Below are 18,609 nucleotides of genomic sequence, written 5' to 3'. Positions count from 1 at the left end.
CCATAGATTTGTACAAACTCTGATTAGCTTTAGGAGATTCATCATTTTTGGACAGTTTACAACTAGTCACCATAGGAGTTCCAACAGGTTTGGAATCATCTAGTCCAAACTTCTTCAACAATTCCTTCACATACTTAGTTAGAGATATAAAGATACATTTTTCTGTCTGTGCAATCTGCAAACCTAAGAAAAACTTCATCTCACCAATCCTAGACATCTCAAATTCTTTCTGCATATCACCAGCAAACTTCATACTCATATCATCATCACCACCAAAGATAAATGTCATCAACAAAGACTTCAACAATCAAAATGTTATCAAATTCAATTTTAAAGTACAAATTACTGTCAACAACACCTTTAGTAAATCCCAATTTCAACAAATATTTGTCTAATCTAGCATACCAGGCTCTAGGAGCTTGTTTCAGTCCATAAAATGTTTTCTTCAACTTACATACCATGTCTCCATCACCCGACAGTGAAAATCCATCCTCCGACAGTGAAAATCCATCAAGTTGCTCAATGTAAACTTTTTCCTCTAGATCGCCATTCAAAAATGCAGATTTGACATCCATCTGATATACCTTGAAATCTTTATAAGCAGCATAAGCAAGTAACAGTCTAACAGCTTCGATTCTGGCAACCAAGGCAAAAGTTTCTTCATAATCAATCCCTTCACACTGTGAATACCCTTTGCAAACCAATCTAGCTTTATTTCTGACTACTTCACCGGCTTCATTCAGTTTGTTCTTAAAAACCCACTTAGTATCAATAACATTTTTATCCTTAGGTCTAGACACAAGTTCCCAAGTGTTGTTCTTTTCAATCTGACCCAACTCTTCTTCCATGGCTCTTATCCAGTTTTCATCTTTACAAGCTTCAGCCACATCTTTAGGTTCAACTTTAGAAATCAAACATACTTCTTTTGCAGCTAACCTTCTTCTAGTCATCACACCTTTATTCTTGTCACCAATAATCTGATTCTCAGAATTATTCAATCTAACATACCTCAGAATCTTCTAATTGTTCTGATCCTCAGGTTCCTACACATCATCACAAGCAGCAGCAACATCCGGATTAACAGTTTCTACCGAATCATTCTGCTTAGGCTCTTTAGGCTGAATAGGAGTTAAAACAACATGTTGAACATCATCATAAGCTCTTGTCTCCTTCCCAAGGTTCTCATCCACCTTCACATTTGCACTCTCCACTATCTTTCTCAGTCTCTTGTTATAGCATCGATAGGCTTTACTCTGTTGAATATCCCAAAAAGATACCTTCATCACTTCTAGCATCAAACTTTCCAAGATCCTCATCTCTCTTAATATAACATTTGCTACCAAAAACTTTGAAATATTTCATAGTAGGAATGTGACCAAACCAAAGCTCATAAAGGGTCTTACCAGCATCACCTTTGATATGAACTCCGTTGAATGTATAAACTGCAGTGCTAATAGCTTCTCTCCAGTAGACCTTTGAAACATTTCCTTCAATCAACATGGTTCTTGCAGCATCAAAAACAATACAATTCTTCCTTTCAACAATCCCATTTTGTTGTGGAGTCCTAGGAGCAAATAGTTGTCTTTTGATTCCATGCATCTCACAGAATGAGTTGAATTCACGAGAACAAAATTCTCCACCTCTATCAGATCTCAAACACTTCAGCTTCAATCCAGACTTAGTTTCAACTTTAGCTTTGAATATCTTAAATTTCTCAAATGCTTTTGATTTTTCCTTCAAAAAGACAACCCACGTCACTCTGGAATAATCATCAATTAGCAGCATAAAGTATCTATCACCCTGCACACTTCTAACAATTGTAGGTCCACATAGGTCAGTATGCACAAGATCCAGCAATCCATCAAATGTATAAGGTTTGCTCTTGAAAGAAATTCTTGTTTGCTTACCCAACTAACACTCCTTACATATCGGATTAACAGGTTTAACAATTTTAGGTAGATCTCTAACATCTTGTGTAGAACTAATCTTAATCAATGAATCAAAGTTTACTTGACACATCCTTCTATGCCACAACCAACTCTCATCTATCTTAGCAATCAAACAACTTTTCTCACCAGCATTCAAATGAAAAATGTTACCTTCAGTCTTAATCCCAGATGCAATCTCTATACCGAAGGCATTCAAGATCTTGCATTTACCATCCTTGAATTGTAGATCGTAACTCTTATCAACCATCTGTCCAACACTGAAAAGATTATGCTTCAAACCTTCAACATACAAGACATCATCAGTGTTGTGCTTACCATCAAAAGAAATAGAACCTCTCCCACGGATTAAACAGGCTTTGTCATCTCCAAATCTAACTATTCCACCATCATACCTTTCCATGCTTACAAATTTGCTTTTGTCACCAGTCATATGATGTGAACAACCATTGTCAATCACCCATACACCCTTTTCTTCTACCTTAGCAGCCAAAGCTTTCTCCTCAACAGAACAACTTGTGGAATCACCAGGTACAGGTCTATCTTCTTTAATGGCAATAAACACAACTTCATCTCCTTCTGATTCATCATTTGTAACACCTCCATCTGCAGCATAATAACAGTTCTTTTGGTTCCTAAACTTCCGGTTAGACTTGCAAGGCTTATCATACTTTTCATGCTTCTCATATCTATCATTCCTATCATACTTATCAAACTTATCATGTTTGTCATACTTAGCCATTCTCTCCGGACATCTAGAAGCAAAATGTCCTATCTTATTACAAGAAAAACATTTCAAGGGCAACTTTCCATCATACTTACCAGCGCCTTTAGGTAATCTCTGAGCAATCACTAGTTCAAGCTCATCAAGCTCTTTTTCTTGCTCTGTTATCTCTCTTCTTTCTCTTTCATATTTGGATATCCTACACTCATCAGGATCACACTTCTGCTTACCGGATACCAATGTTGATGCTCTAGACTTTCCATGTGATTCTCCAAATTCACTTAGCTCAAATGCAGCAGCCAACACATCTCTTGTCACTGTAGTCACACTCCGGATCTCATCAATAGCAGCAACCTTATGTTTGCAAGCAAGAGGCGAAAAATCTCAGCACCTTAGCAACAATCTAATCTTCCTCAATCTTTCCACCGGCATTTCTGATACCAAGGACAAGTTCATTCACTTTAGCCATGCATGAACGTATGTTCTCATCACCTCTCATCTTCAATGTCTTATACTTTCCTTAAAAGCTCTACAACTTAGCAACTTTCACTTGGCTATCACCTTTATACAGGATCTCAAGCTTCTCCCAGATCTCATGTGCGGTCTGAAGTCCCATAACATTTGTCATTTCAGAATCAATCAGGGCACTAAGCAATGCTTCCTTCGCTCTGATGTTATATTCTGCTTCCTTAACCTCATCAAGAGTGGATGGTCCATTCTGAGGAACAGCATAGATATTCATAGCAATCTTCCAATAATCTTCTCCAAGACATTTCAAATGCACCTCCATCCGACTCTTCCATATAGTATAGTTACTTCCATCAAACCTCGACTATCCTTCTTGAAAAGAATACCTTGAGCTGCCATCTCGGATCTCCTCAAGCGATTAAGCTTCTACTGGAGGATCTAGCTCTGATACCAATTGTTAGCAGCAATCAAGAAGGAAGACTGAGGGGGGGGGGGGGGTTGTGTTGAATCAGTCTTCACCGGATCAAAGCAAATTAAAATTCAAAACATAAACTGATAAACTGCAACAATGAATCAGATAAGCAAATTAATAACACAACACCAAGATTTTGACGTGGAAAACCCGATTAAGGGAAAAACCACGGTGGGAACCTACCCACTATAAGATGATACTCTGCAGTAATATGTGAAAATTTTACAATGGAGAATGCACATGCATTCAAGCACACTGCCTAGAGCTCGCTGCTCAAAAGATATATGCCTGGAAGGCTACCACCCTCAAGGAAGTCTCATTGACTTACAATATGATTCGGACTACATTGCGGAAGAAATGAACTGTAATGATAGCATCTTCAAATGCCTGATGACAGTTCTAGTTAAGCACAATTGTCTGCTCTGCAACACCAATCTCACCTCAACACTCCACTGAATGAGAAGTTTCTTGTTCGCACAATCATCTCTCTGATAATGCAAACACAATACCGACACATAAATTACATAAGTATCTCACCTATAAATACAAATCATCAACCCTGATAACCAGGTCGACTAAACCCTCAACCCTCAACTCATAATTATAAAAATTGTATTACACGATACAAAGATCGATCACCGGACCAATATAATAATTTACATTACATAAAATGGACCTAATTCAAATTCCCAAATGATCACATCCACCGGAAATCACGCCAAGATCAACCGCAACACGCTACACCACCAGAAATACCACATAACACGAAAATCATCACCGGTTCACAGAAATCACCAAAAACTCACACAATGATCAATGCGGATCACCAAAACAAATAAGACATGACTAGGAAACACCAGCAAGCACGTTAGAACCATCTGGTACAGTTGCACCAACACCACTTTTCAAATCTTCATCGATCAACATCTAGAAAGCTCAAGAACACAACCAATCGGCAACTGTCACAAAGAAAGATAACTTGCGGAGAACCAAATCACAAACCATCAAAAAAGAAGATACACAAGATCATCCCAAACAATATCCCAAAGTCTCAGCACAAGATCTGATCACACCGGAATATACCGGAGGAAATACCGGATTCTGCAAAACAATGATCAGCAAAACCAACCTTCAAAACCGGATCAGACACTCTTTCCAAACTCACCGGAATAAATCACAGGAATATGTTGACATCAATGACAATAGGAATGACAACAACCAAATCCAACACTCCATGTGCATGACTTCTTCGAAGCTTTGACGATGGCATTATCCCATTCAGGTTCGAGTTCTTGGGTTTTGCTTGCTAAAACCATGAACTCAAACATGTCATTCAACTATTCCCTGGTGATCTTTCCATCAGTCCCATGGAAAATCACTCTTATCCTTTCCTCCAATTCTCTAGCTTCTATGATCATTCTTGGATCAATCTTTCTCTCTAAAACAATCTGTGCTACTTCCACTATCTTATCATGAATTCGGTGCATATCATCTTGAATTTGACTACATCTGTTTCCAATCTCCTCAAAGATGATCTTCTTCGTGCGAAGTAGGCTGCTCCATTGTAGAAAGGTAGGTGTAGATCCCTCTTTTGTTATCTTCTCTCTTGACAAAACTTCTCGGGATGTTTTCCATATTACTTGAAGTACTGGAATGATGGCATCTCTAGCATGAGCAAATGTTTCAAAGGCTTCTACGAGGAAATGAGTTCTCACAAGGACCTTTATAACTGTATCGAGTGTCTTCATTATGCCCTTCATGAACTTGCTAACTCTAGTATATGAATTCTCTATCCATGTATCCATCAACTATGCTGAATTCCTCATCTTCTCCATATGATCCACTAATTTTGGAGGAAGCAAGGGTGGCGGTGTAACTGTTGGACTCTGATGTCTCAATGGTTGCTGAAATTGCTGAACATAATTCCTCCACGCACTTGTCTCATTTTCTAATCTTCTATTCTTTTCTATTTCAGCTCTCAACATGTCATTAACTGCCTTCAATGAATCAGTTGCATCACCTATAGCTTGCTTGGAAGTGAGTGGACCCAAATCAATAGTTTCCATGTCATACTCATTTTTTGTGATCTCTCCTCCATACTTCTCAACCCTTAGAGTAGCTATTTGCAACTTTCTTGATCCTGAATCATCTCTAATAACCTTTGACATATTCGTAGCTTTCCTCCTCTCAGTGACCTCTCGAGTTTGGCTTAGAAGACTCGCTATATCATATATTTGCTCTTCCTCAACTACTATCACTTCTTGAGCTAGTCTTTCTTTTAGCCATTCCGGAATAGAAGAACTTCCTTCTTGAATTTGTGCTTCTTCATGTATTTGCTCATCTCTGGGTGGTGAGGTAGTCTCATCATTATCCTCTTCTTCGCCTCCTTTGATCTCTTGAATGAGATGGGTGAGATCTTCTTGTTCTTTTGATAACTTCTCCTTTCCTTTATCATTGTGGACTATAGATTCCGCTGATTCATTGGCTCCTTGACTCAACTCCTTTTCTACCCTTTGTTCTTCATGTCTAGAAGAAGGATGACTTGGATTTGATTTTTCCTTTTCACCACGATCTTCCTTTCTCTTCGATCCTCTTGAATGAGATGGTTGAGGTGCACTCCCACTTGCGCTTGCTTCATCTTCATCATCTACTCTTTCTTTTGAGTGGAATGTCGGTGCTATATTCTGCTCTTTCAACTTTCGATGTTGTATGTCTATCCATATGCGGGTGTATTCCAAAATTGGTTTCATTAACTCCTTCAAGTCATCAACCTCTATATCTGCCCATTTGAATTTGATCTCTGTCTTCTTTGGCGTATGCTGCTTGGAAATATTTGCCACTATCTTGAACTCGATCAGCAACATGAAACAACTTGCATTTCCTGATGAAATCGAGAGATAGCTTGGAATACATCTTCTTTTTCACTTCCACATCATTTTGAACATTCATCCAATAATCCTCAAGATGCCACCGGTGTCCATACTTCTTTCCCAAAACTTCTTTTACATTACCATATGGATCAAAGCGATCTCTAGTTGTGAATGGCTTGAGTGAATGGATTGCTAACTCTTTCTCGGCATCTTTTGCTACATGAGTAGAGGGGCATACTTCAATAGAATCTCCAAGAGTGATAGGGAAGGAAACATCGGCTCCATGATTATGCCTATATTCCTTGACATATGCCAATAACTGTCTCACCACCTCGAGTAGCACCACTCTATTCGTTGGGTAGCTCAGCAACATGTAGGGAGGAACGGGACATTCTTGAACTCTAATATAAGTGAACTTCGGGAACTGGATGAACCATGCACCATGTTGTTCTACCAATGCTTGTGCTTCTAGAGAGAGTCTTCGCTGCAATCCACCTCGAAGTGTCCTCGTGATATGCATGGTGAATGCATCATTCACTCTCCTAGAGTGTTGCTTTGGTGGATGCTTAAGTTGTGGATAGCAATCATATACCTTAATCTCTCCAGGTCTCCTTCCAACTACACCTGTGTACATCAATCCTGGATACTCATAATTTCTCGCTATGGAGTATATGACGTAGGAGCTCATATAGAATGTTCTGGTGCGCATCAGCCTCCTCATCTGTAGATCAATGTTGTTGATCAATCTTGCCCAATTGATTGCGTTCTTGCCGTGAGTAACAGTCTCAATGAAGTAGAACATCCAATCCTCAAAATATGAAGCCTCAAGTGCGCCAACCAATCGATGGAGTAAGGTGATGAAGTCTGTGAATTCATCATTGAAGTCTATCCTATGCAATCTATCTGGCCATCTGCTTCTACCACCTCTACTCTTCTTCAACCAAAATTTGTCAATGATCTTCACACAAGCATCTGGATCATCATCATAGGCAGACTTAGCTCCTTCCATGCCTATGTAGACCATGTCTTTGGGCTCGGGTAGATGAAATGTTTCGCTGATTGCTGAAACCGAGAGATATGCAAGCACTGTTCCATCCTTCGCCACCATCCTTCGCCACAATCCTTCTTGAGGTAGAGTAATAATGTTGAGCATATTCCACAATCAGCTCGTAACATTGCACCGCGGGAGGAAAGCCAGCTACATTTATGATCCCACTTTCAATCATCTTCTTGGTTGTAGCAGTAGGTTCACTTGTGTGTGATAGGTGCCAAAACTTCTTGGTGTCGAACTTCCTGAGATTGGTATCTCCTACTTTGCTCCAATGCGAAGTGATCTTGCTTTCAAATGCACCACTCCTTGAGTCTTCCTTAATGATCGCCTGATGGGAGAGGGTCTTGTTTGGTTTAGGAGCCGCCATCTTTCACCTATGAGAGATATGTAAGTTAGAGTAGTGGTGAAATATTGATGTACTAAAGCATATTTACTCAAGTATGGAATGAATCTTGCATCTAAAAAATGTGGGATGAATTGCTAAATAAGACTGATTTGCTTCTTTAGATGAATTAGGGAGATCTAATTTGCCTTAACAAAATCACTATCAGACTTAGACCTGTCCCTGATTTTATATCAGTCTAAATGATGCATTTATCTCCAATTTCTGATATTTCACTTCAAAATCTAATCAATGATATGAATGTTGATGCTCAAGGGTTTGCTGTCTTTCAAATTCTCCTTAATTCCTTGCTATTGACAATCTGCTAAAATTTGCCCTTGTGAGGATGAAATCGCTGTTCTCTCTAAGGTGAATTTGTTGTAGAAGATGATTAATTCGCCCTCTTGCTGCTAAAGTTCGCCAATCTGCTCTTCAAGTTTGCTAATTAGAGAGATGAACTTGTTTTGATTGATGTTGAAATGATTGTTTGCTCTCCTTCTTATAGGCGATCAAAGAAAGGGAGGTGTCTTTTCCCATATAGGCCGACTTACCTAAATTAAATTAAAACAACAAATTGCCTTAGCCGACTTACCTCTTCTTGTTTGAATTTCGAATTTTATTATTGCTGGATTAGTGCATCAAGAAAAATCGCTCACCTACCTCATTTCTTGAAGTTCGCTTATGAGGTTTAATCCTTGAAGTTCGCTCTTATATACCATTTTGCGAAGTTCGCTCATATCATTGAATTGGTGAAGTTTTTTTAAAATTAATTCAAGGTAAACATTTTCAAATTTCCTTCTTTCCCCCCCATCATAAATTTCGCTCATTCACCTTAATCCTTGAAGTTGAAATTCACTTCTTGTAGCTCCTTACATTAAGTTTGCTCATCTTCAACAAGAAGTTAAAATTCGCTCATGTAGCTCGATTCATGAAGTTGATATTCGCTTATGAAGCTTTGAAGATGAAGTTGATATTCGCTCATGAAGCTCTGAAGATGAAGATCGCTCTAATTGGTGTGCACATGAAGTTTGTTTCAATCTCCTTGCTTATTAAGTTCGCTCTCCCTCTCCAACTCATGAAGTTCACTTGTCTTCCTTAACTCATGAAGTTCGCTCCAAATCTCCAACTCATGAAGTTCGCTCCAAATCTCCAACTCATGAAGTTCGCTCCAAATCATCAACTCATGAAGTTCGCTCCAAATCATCAACTCATGAAGTTCGCTCCAAATTCTCAACTTGTGAAGTTCGCTCCAAATCTCCAAGTCATGAAGTTCGCTCCAAATGCTCAAGTCGTGAAGACCGTTCCAAATGCTCAAGTCATGAAGTTAGCTCCAAATGCTCAACTCATGAAGTTCGCTCCAAATTCTCAACTCATGAAGTTCGCTCCAAATTCTCAACCCATGAAGTTCACTCCAAATTCTCAACTCATGAAGTTCGCTCCAAATCTCCAAGTCATGAAGTTCGCTCCAAAAGCTCAAGTCATGAAGTTCGCTCCAAATGCTCAAGTCATGAAGTTAGCTCCAAATCCTCAAGTCATGAAGTTCGCTCCAAATGCTCAACTCATGAAGTTCCCTCCAAATGCTCAACTCATGAAGTTCGCTCCAAATGCTCAACTCATGAAGTTCACTCTTGAGTGTTTGAAAATGAAGTAGGTGCTCTCAAATTTCCTTCATTCCTCTACTTCCAATTTCGCTCATGAAGGCTTGAAGGTGAAGTTCCCTCCAAATCCTCAAATCATGAAGTCGCTCCAAATCATCAAGTCATGAAGTTCACCCCAAACCATCAACTCATGAAGTTCGCTCAAAATCATCAACTCGTGAAGTTCACTCCAAATTCTCAACTCGTGAAGTTTGCTCCAAATCATCAACTCATGAAGTTCGCTCCAAATCCTTAAGTCATGAAGTTCGCTCCTAGAGAAGACTTGAAGATGAAGTAGATTACAAATGAGCTTGTCAATCATTTCGTTGCATATGAACTCAATCCTTGGAATATCTCATTCAAACGCTCAAACTCATACTTACACATATTCTCAAACAAGGCACTCAAGGGAAGTTCGCTCATCTACCTCTCAACATGAAGTTTGCTCCTCTATGCCTAAACATGAAGTTAAGGTTTTGGGGGCTTGGAGAATGAGGTGAATTGAAATCGAATATTGTCTTCTTGTACATCACCTTGATTCATTTTCTCCCTTCAAACTTGCGAGAGGAGGTCTCTTGGAAACAACCTCGGACGAGGTATTTAAAGTGAATTTTGCTTCTTATGAGAAGCAATTGGAGTTTATCTTCAACCTTGAACTCTTGGAGTGTCACTAACTAGCAACTTCTTTGGACTCTTCAGCTGAGCTCCTGATTGACTCACATGACATCTAAACCCTATACACTTACTCATTTCGCCTATGAAAAAGGGGGAGGCTAGGACTTGAAAAAAAAGGGGGGTCCCCATCTTGATGGGGTGATGTGTGAAATGGTCACAACAGGTACCTTGTTAGGTTTTGATGTTGAGACCCACTCTTTTCCTTCACCTAAGTTGTGCTTAAGGGGGGGTGTTGGTGTAGACTAATCACCAACTTAGTTGGCAGGTAGCTACCTATGTGGCAAGTTAGGTAAGGTGGTAGGTAGAATATCTTCCCTTAATATTCGCCTCCACTCCTAATGTTTTTCATCAGGTCTTCTAATCAATCATTTCTCCATTTGCTAACAATTTACAATTGTTTGTTGTTTCATTTTTCTCGAGCTTCCTTGGCAAATCTCACATATACCTTATAACCTCTATCCATGTTGTGTGCATGTCATTGTCCTTAAAAATCAATAGATGTTAACTTTATTTATAAACAAAATTATTGTTCTTCTCAAACTTTGTAAAAAGTAAAAAGGTCAAGAATGGAAACTGCTTTGGTAGTCTCATAAGAGACAGGAACGTGGAAAATATGGGTTAACCTGATATTTTGCATGAGTTTGGATGATTTGAATCTAAGATTTAAAATTATTGTGAGATTTTGGCCTATGTATACTTAAGTCATCTCTAATGACCAATTTCTAGTATAGTCATTTGTTCTATGACATTTCTCTTGTGCAAGTTGGTAATAATCACAAGACATGGGAACCCACAAAGCATCCAAGCACCTGTAACAGATGTTTGAAACAGAGAGAAGAAAAATGTGAAACATCAATCGAAGGACTTTCACCCCAAAGCCTGTTCTATAATATTTGAATATTGTTCCTTTCATGCAGCTTCCTATGCAGTTTCTAGCATGGTAACTAAAAAGATAATGATAACCACATAACTCAAGTTCATTAACCAGCATATACTTCTTCAGTATTGACACTGCAAGATACATGAGCATATCTTTAAAAGGTATCAAATGCAATCTTATCTTCCATGTTAAAGGGCTTGACATCAATGCAATCTTATCTTCCATGTCAAAGGGCTTGACATCAATGTACATGTGACTTGCACCTCCTTGAAATTAGTTGAAAATGCTTTTAAATATCTCTTTCATTTCACCATATCATCTAAGAATATTCAGGTTGTTGGTTTCCTGACTCCTCTATTTCATTCCTAAGTGCCTACTTTCTTATAGTCTGGCTTTGTGTCTTGCCAAGAGGTAATGTAATCATTCAATTTCCCCACCATATCTATCAAGATTCCATGACATCATTTAAGTCCTGCTGCAACTTCAACAGTGCTCCTAATCTTCAATATTTAGAAGAATTCTATACCAATACAAATAAATGCCACATGTCAGAAACCTGTAGGTTGGAAAACACTACAAAAATCACATGAATCCTGTATGGTTTGTACAAAATATGAAGTACAAGTTCCATACCAATTATGTTAGTTCTCATAATGGAAAGCAGGAGATCTATGGTAGGTATTTCTTAAAATGCAAAGAAATTTGATCCTTCATTATTTTTTGCTGGAAGCCATATGAGATCCATACCTGTAGAAACTAAGACGTTGTGATATATTTCCATATTGGATGAAAGTTTCCTATGAATGACAGAAAAGGGGACAAATGTATTTAGGAAGACAATTAACTCTGTTTTCAATACTCTAAATCTTCTCTTTATGATGGACTTATGTATCTGCCAGTGGGAAGGGATCGTTAGTGTAAGCTGACCTGCTACTGATTTTTCACCAAAGTTCTAAACAGATGAGAAAAACAAAAAAAGATAGAAACATCAATACAAAAAAGATACACAGTTTGTTCCAGAAACACTCTTGCAAAGAAAAGCAATATCTTAACAACATGATGACAAAGATAAAAACTTCAAATCACATTTACTGGAGAGCCCATCAGTTTTAAAGAATGGCAAACTGCAACTTGAAAGCTAGATCAGGAAAAATAGAAGCAACTTAAATCAAGTTCTGCGATGTTACTTCCTACCTTGTATGGAATTTTGGCCAGGGTTACAATGATATATCAAAGAAATATAAACTGAATGTAATCAAAATTAACTTTCAGCTTAAGAAAGCCAACTCTAACTTGCCTTTTGACATCCCAACTCTAAAAGTAGATCTGTTAAATCTATGATTTGTTATTATTTTTTCAGCCACATTATTGAAGTAACAACATCCATGTTATGAGCAAGGTAGAAGAAATGCGTGTTAGCTGCATGGCCATGACATACCAGCTTGTGACATTCAAGTACTCGACTTTCTCTGAGGAAATCAACATAAATAAGGATCTCAGCTATAGAAGATAGCAAAAACCTCTAGAAGACTTGTGAAAGAGATCATGAGACATAAACATGATAAGACATTAGAGCTTTGTGATTTAATGCCAATATATCGCTGATGAACACACTATCAATGTACACATTCTACTAGAAACTTTATTCTATGCAATAATTTACAACTCAATCTTTGAGAATTTTTTCATTATGATATTATCCACCAAGAATCGAAAAAATTGAGATTCTTGGGAGCCAAAAAAATGTGTACACACCTTTGTCACTTATATATCTTACCATCAAAAGATCACAGAAGTTTGATTTTCATTTCACCAATAATCTCTACAGGAGCACACTCCATCCTTGAAATGATGAAAACGATGTGTATCCCTTACTATAATTTCTCTTTTAACAAGCTTAGAGATGAACTTGATTGCATTGTGGCAGTCACCACATACACGAAGATTTTTCATAATTCTTATGGTTGTATCTATTGGTGTGCTCATAAGCCCAAATGCAAGTGCTATCTTCTCACTGTGAAAGCCAAGGAGGACTTCTTTCTGCTCCTCTTCCACATCATGAAGCACAAACCTTGTGTCAGGCACATATCCTGCCGCTTCCATCTGATCATTTAATGTCTTCAACTTTGCATAGATTTCCTCTATTTGAGGGTGTGTGTCATCATCCGAAACAAAAGCATGCACTTTGCTTTTTAATCCAATCCAGCTAAGCCCTGTCTCTTTTTTCAGACCGCGGTCTCTCATCATTTTCCTTACTTTTGCAACATCATCCCACCTTCCAGCTGCTGCATAGATATTAGACAGCAGGACACGAGCTCCGGCGTTGTATGGATCCATTTCAGATAATTTTTCTGCAGCTAACTTACCTAACTCCATATTGCCATGCATTCTGCAAGCACCAAGCAAGGCACCCCACACAGATGCAATCGGTTCCATTGGCATTTGTTTGATGAACTCGTCTGCCTCCTGCAAGTGCCCAGAGCGACCAAGAAGATCAACTATGCAGGAATAATGCTCTGGCCTTGGTGAAATGCAATAGTCTCGAGTCATAGAATCAAAAAAACGTTGACCTTCATCCACTAGGCCTGCATGGCTACAAACAGAAAGAACACAAAGAAATGTGATATCATTGGGAATCATGCCCGAAATCTCAAACTGCGAGAAGAGCCCAAGGGCTTCCTCCGCCTTCCCATGTTGTCCACATGCTATAATCATTGCATTCCATGCTGCCAGATTTCGTTTTGGCAATTTGTCAAACACTTGGCGTGCATCTTCAATACACCCACACTTTGCATACATGCCAACAAGAGAACTACCAACAAAGCTGTACACATCATAACCAGATTTTACACCAAGACAATGTATCTGCCTACCATAATCAAGAATAGTGACATTTGCACAAACTGAATATATAGTCGAAAACGTATAATCATTGGGTTTCACTCCATCAACCAGTGCTTGCCGAAAAAGTATTAAAGCTTCCTCATTCTGTCCATTTAAAGCACAGCCTGCAATAGGGGAAAATTTTAAGAAAGCACGTAATTTTTTCCATATCAAATTTTCAGTACGCTTACATAATTTATATATAGATAATAATCCCAAAGCTTTCAAGAAAAAAAAAAATGACAGTACATCCCGAAAATATAATCTAAAAATTCTCAAATTTTCAAGAAAGAAATATCACTCTATGGTAAATCGGGCATGTCTTCATCTTAAAGTAGGGTATGTTTTAAAAACAATTCTGGCTAAATTACTCAGTTGTAAATTATTAGGCACTAAAAATTTCCCTGCCTGTAATCAACCCGCTCCATGAAACAACATTTCGTTCAGGCATTTCGTCAAACACTTTTTTCGCATCGTCGACAACTCGACACTTAGCATACATATCAACAAGCGCACTGCCTGTAAAGATATCCAAATAATACCCAGTCTTCAGGATACAAGAATGAATCTGCATCCCCTCTTGCAGTGCCCTAATTGCGGCGCTCGCCTTCAGAACGCTAGGAAAAGTATAATTGTTCAATTTCATTGCTGCTCGCTGCATCCGCGCGAAAAGCTTCAGTGCTTCCTCCTCAGGCCCATTCTGAGCATAACCAGTAACCATGGTGGTCCATGTGATTGGCTGTCGAGGAAACATTTTGTCAAACATTTTACGTGCATCCTCAATGATTCCGCATTTGGCATACATATTTACAAGATTGTTTGATATGAAGGGAAGATATACAAATCCTGATACAATGGTGTGTGCGTGTAACTGTTTTCCTTCTGCAATGGCTCTCGAATTCACACACCATTGAAGCAGAGGGCGATAAGAATTGTAGTCAGCTACAATGCATTTGGGTAATGCATTTACGCATTGTTGTTTATTGGCTTCTGTGTTTTTCACGAGTTTTTCTTCATCCTCCAGAGTTGGGATTTCTCCAAGGAATACTTCTGAAACGCTGGCAACTGCAGAAGTACTGAAACCAATGGCTTTGAATTTGATTCGGCATCGGACTGTAACGAGCATTCAATCTGGAAAATAATGTCCTTTAACTTCCTTTATTCCAGAATGATTGGAAAGTTTCTGTGAAAACACTAATGTATGATTGCATTGGGCTGTTTGTGAAATTTACTTGTCCTCGAACATTTAGCTTGTTCCAGCTCCGCAAGATGGAGATTCACAGTTTAATGTAGTGCATGTCTAGTCGAACTAAGGTTTCGAAACAAGGTTTAATTAAGCCGATAGGCTTTTAGTGGGGGCATCTATGCCCAGAAAATTGTCAGCCTTCCGGCAGCCCGTCAAAGATTCCGGTCGACGGCATTCCGGCAGTTCGTAGGGAAAAGTACCTCACGTCTACCAAGTATTTATCGGCGGAGTTAATTCATTCGCGTTGGCCAGCGTTAATGTCAGCGGAGTATTATGTTTTGCGTGAGATGTATGCAGCACGTCTTCGAAGTGTTTATGACCGAAGTTAATTCATGTGCATTGAACATCGTTGTATTAACGGGGCCGACATTAATACCTCTGTTTTTCACTAGAGCCATTCACAGAGGTCAAATTTGTTTTGGAGGTGGGTGTTGTTTGGAGTGGAGCGGTCGCAACAAGGAGTAGATTAGTTGTTACCTCTGTTTCCGGCCAGAGCCATTCACAGAGGTCGAATTTGTTTTGGAGGTGGGTGTTGTTTGGAGTGGAGCAGTCGCGAGAAGGAGTAGATTGGTTGTTCTGTGGCAAGGTTTGTGCGTTGTTTGCTTTTTTGCATAGACTTTATGAAAGCTTGCAATCTATTGTGAGTTTTGCTCTTTGTTTATTAGGCGGATAAGGACCTTCAGAAAAAGTGTCTGTTTCAATTTTTTAAGGGTTTTAAGGAAAAATGCCTATTTCATTTTTTTATTGTTGTCATTACTACAACGACCTTCGTTGGGAAACAAGTTTGGATATATATTTTGAAAAGTATATGGGCCCTCAGAAAGCTCTTGTTTCGATTTTTCTAAGGGTTTTACGGAAAAATGAGTGTTCCATTTTGGATATATATTTTGAAAAGGATGATTATTAACAAACTTTTAACGTTATCTTCGCCCTAGGTTTACCATTATTTATTTTAATAATGAGCTTCTCACCGTTCATTATTAGGGCTTTACCAGTTTAAACAAAAGCTTCGTGGTTTCAACGGTCGCCAAATTGTACATTCTGAAATATTCAATGGATGCTCTTGGTAATAGATCACTGCTTGAGCATTAAAACTAAGGCATTTCCCATTCCTCAGACCTTGGTTGACAGAGGTCTTTCGTTGGATGAATGTATGTCCCCTGCTCGCTTTGCTAATGCTAGAGATTCTAGATAGTAGATTGAAGCCTACCACCACCTGCAACAATTCAAGTAGGCCTGCTCTCACAAAAATTACATTGTGAATAAAGTTATTTCCACATGTTATAATATGTAATTTGGCGTCTGTGTGCTAGATGCAGTGACTTGTTTGATGGCTAATATCATTAATGTGTTTTAATGCATCGACATTCTCCCTTGTCTATTCATGCACATTTAACCGTGTTTCTTTTCTTAACTGTCCACATCCTTTTAGAATGGAATTAACATTAATTAGCCTCGATAAATATAATCTACAAAAACAATCATTTTTCATACTACCCTTCACTAACATTGGCTGATAGATCTTACTGTTTTTTTAAGCGTTAAACTGATTGTAACATTTGGTTGCATATATTTTAAAGACGGTCATATAAACATTCATGGAAACATTATAAGGATAAGGAAGCACAATGCACATAACACAGTAACATTGACATGTGAGCTCAATCATGGGATTTTTTTAAGCAAAACAAAACATCTTTCATTACTTTATAGTCTGCTCAAAAACATTTGATCGTCTCCAAACATGGAGTCTATAGTCAACTCTTGCAAATATGTGGTGTCAATGTAGAATTACCTATCTTTGGAGAGTTGCCTATCGACGTAGAATTACCTTTCAATGTACAATTGCCTATCTTTGAAAAACCTCTACAACTTGATCTACTTAATTTCAACATAAGATACAATAAAAGTTGATACAATATCAAAGGAAAAAAACATCAACGCAGTGGTAAGGAACTTGAAAGATGCAGTTAATAGAGTGTATAGGGCAGATCCACTTCATAGATTTTAGAATTTACAGTTTAGAAAAAAAAGAGGAATCTATGGTTGTTTTCATGTTAACACTTATATAGGTTTCTCCTTCAACTTCCTTGCCATGACCTTGACGGTTTCTTTCTTTGATGTTTTTTCAACTTTTATTGTGTCTGCAAACATGCAGTTTATACTCGACTCTTCGAAATATGTGGTGTCAATGTACAATTACCTATCTTTGGCCAATTGGCTATGGATGTGGTATTACCTATCAGTGTAGAATTACCTATCTTTCAAAAACCTCTACAAGTTGATCTACTTCATTTCAACATAAGATACAATAACAATTGAAAGAATTTCAAAGTAAAAAAATCGTCAAGGCAGTGGTAAGGAAGTTGAAAGATGCAGTTAATAGAGTCAATAGGGCGGACCCACTTCATAGATTACAGAATTTGCAGTTTAGAAAAAAAGAGGAATCTATGCTTGTTTTCATGTTAACACTTCTATATGTTTCTCCTTCAACTTACTTGCCACTGCCTTGGCGATTTCTTTCTTTTATGTTCTTTCAACTTTTATTTTGTCTTGCGTTGAAATTAAGTAGACCAAGTTGTAGAGGTTTTTCAAATATGGAGTTGTTACAAAGGAGGCTCACTCATAGGGTTCTCAGAATATGTGCTATCATTGAAAAAGCCCCACTTCATGGATTTTATAGAGTCAATAGGTCAGACCCACTTCATAGATTTAAGAATTTGCAGTTTGCAAAAAAAGAGGAATCCATGGTTGTTTTCATATTCACACTTATATAAGTTTCTCCTTAAACTTCCTTACCATTGCCTTGGCAATCTTTTCCTTTGAAGTTCTTTCAACTTTTATTGTATCTTATGTTGAAATTAAGTAGATCAAGTTGTAGATGTTTTCAAAATATGCAGTTGTTGCAAAGCAAACTCACTCATAGGATTTTCAGAATATGCACTATCATTGAAAATGACCTGCTTCATGGATTTTTTAGAAATGCATAGATTAAACAAAGAGAAATCCATGATAGCTCACAATAAAAAAAAATGTTGGCTACAAGATTGCTCGCAGAGTGAAAATACCTACAGCACCTGACGAAAAATATGGATCTGCTTACTCTCACCGCTGTGACCCTTGTTACGGCGCTCTTTCACTGACAAAAAAAATACACAGCCTCCTCCCCTTTCTGTTGTCAAACAAATGCAGCAAAAAGTGGCTCAATTTGAGGTTTAGGAATACATGGTTGTTTTCATGTTCACACTTATATAAGTTTCTCCTTCAACTTCCTTACCACTGCCTTGGCAATCTTTTCCTTTGAAGTTCTTTCAAGTTTTATTGTATCTTATGTTGAAATTAAGTAGATCAAGCTATAGATGTTTTCAAACTATG

The 18,609-nt window shown here is 38.1% G+C and overlaps 1 protein-coding gene across 5 annotated transcripts in view; it reads right to left on the bottom strand.

Annotated features, from left to right (window-relative positions):
- LOC131046433 (putative pentatricopeptide repeat-containing protein At5g52630) overlaps window positions 1-15,332 on the bottom strand; it is a 73,536-nt gene extending 58,204 nt beyond the window's left edge. For 3 of the 5 annotated variants that reach the window (XR_009106000.2, XR_009106002.2, XR_009106001.2), the window contains exons 1-2: window positions 14,397-15,332; window positions 12,861-14,113 (exon numbers count right to left, since the gene is read on the bottom strand). Coding sequence is in view for 2 of the 5 variants with exons in the window: in XM_057980171.2 (XP_057836154.1) it covers window positions 12,915-14,113; window positions 14,397-15,114 (1,917 nt within the window). In the remaining 3 variants the exon portion in view is untranslated. Of the gene's footprint in view, window positions 1-12,651; window positions 14,114-14,396 lie in introns of those variants that run through there. The other 2 variants (XM_057980171.2, XM_057980172.2) reach the window with 2 other exon arrangements.
- Window positions 15,333-18,609: the final 3,277 nt, after the last annotated feature.

This window comes from Cryptomeria japonica, chromosome 1, assembly GCF_030272615.1.
Source record: "Cryptomeria japonica chromosome 1, Sugi_1.0, whole genome shotgun sequence".
In the NCBI taxonomy this organism is placed as follows: Eukaryota; Viridiplantae; Streptophyta; class Pinopsida; order Cupressales; family Cupressaceae; genus Cryptomeria; species Cryptomeria japonica.
This window is presented reverse-complemented; position numbering and strand designations above follow the sequence as displayed.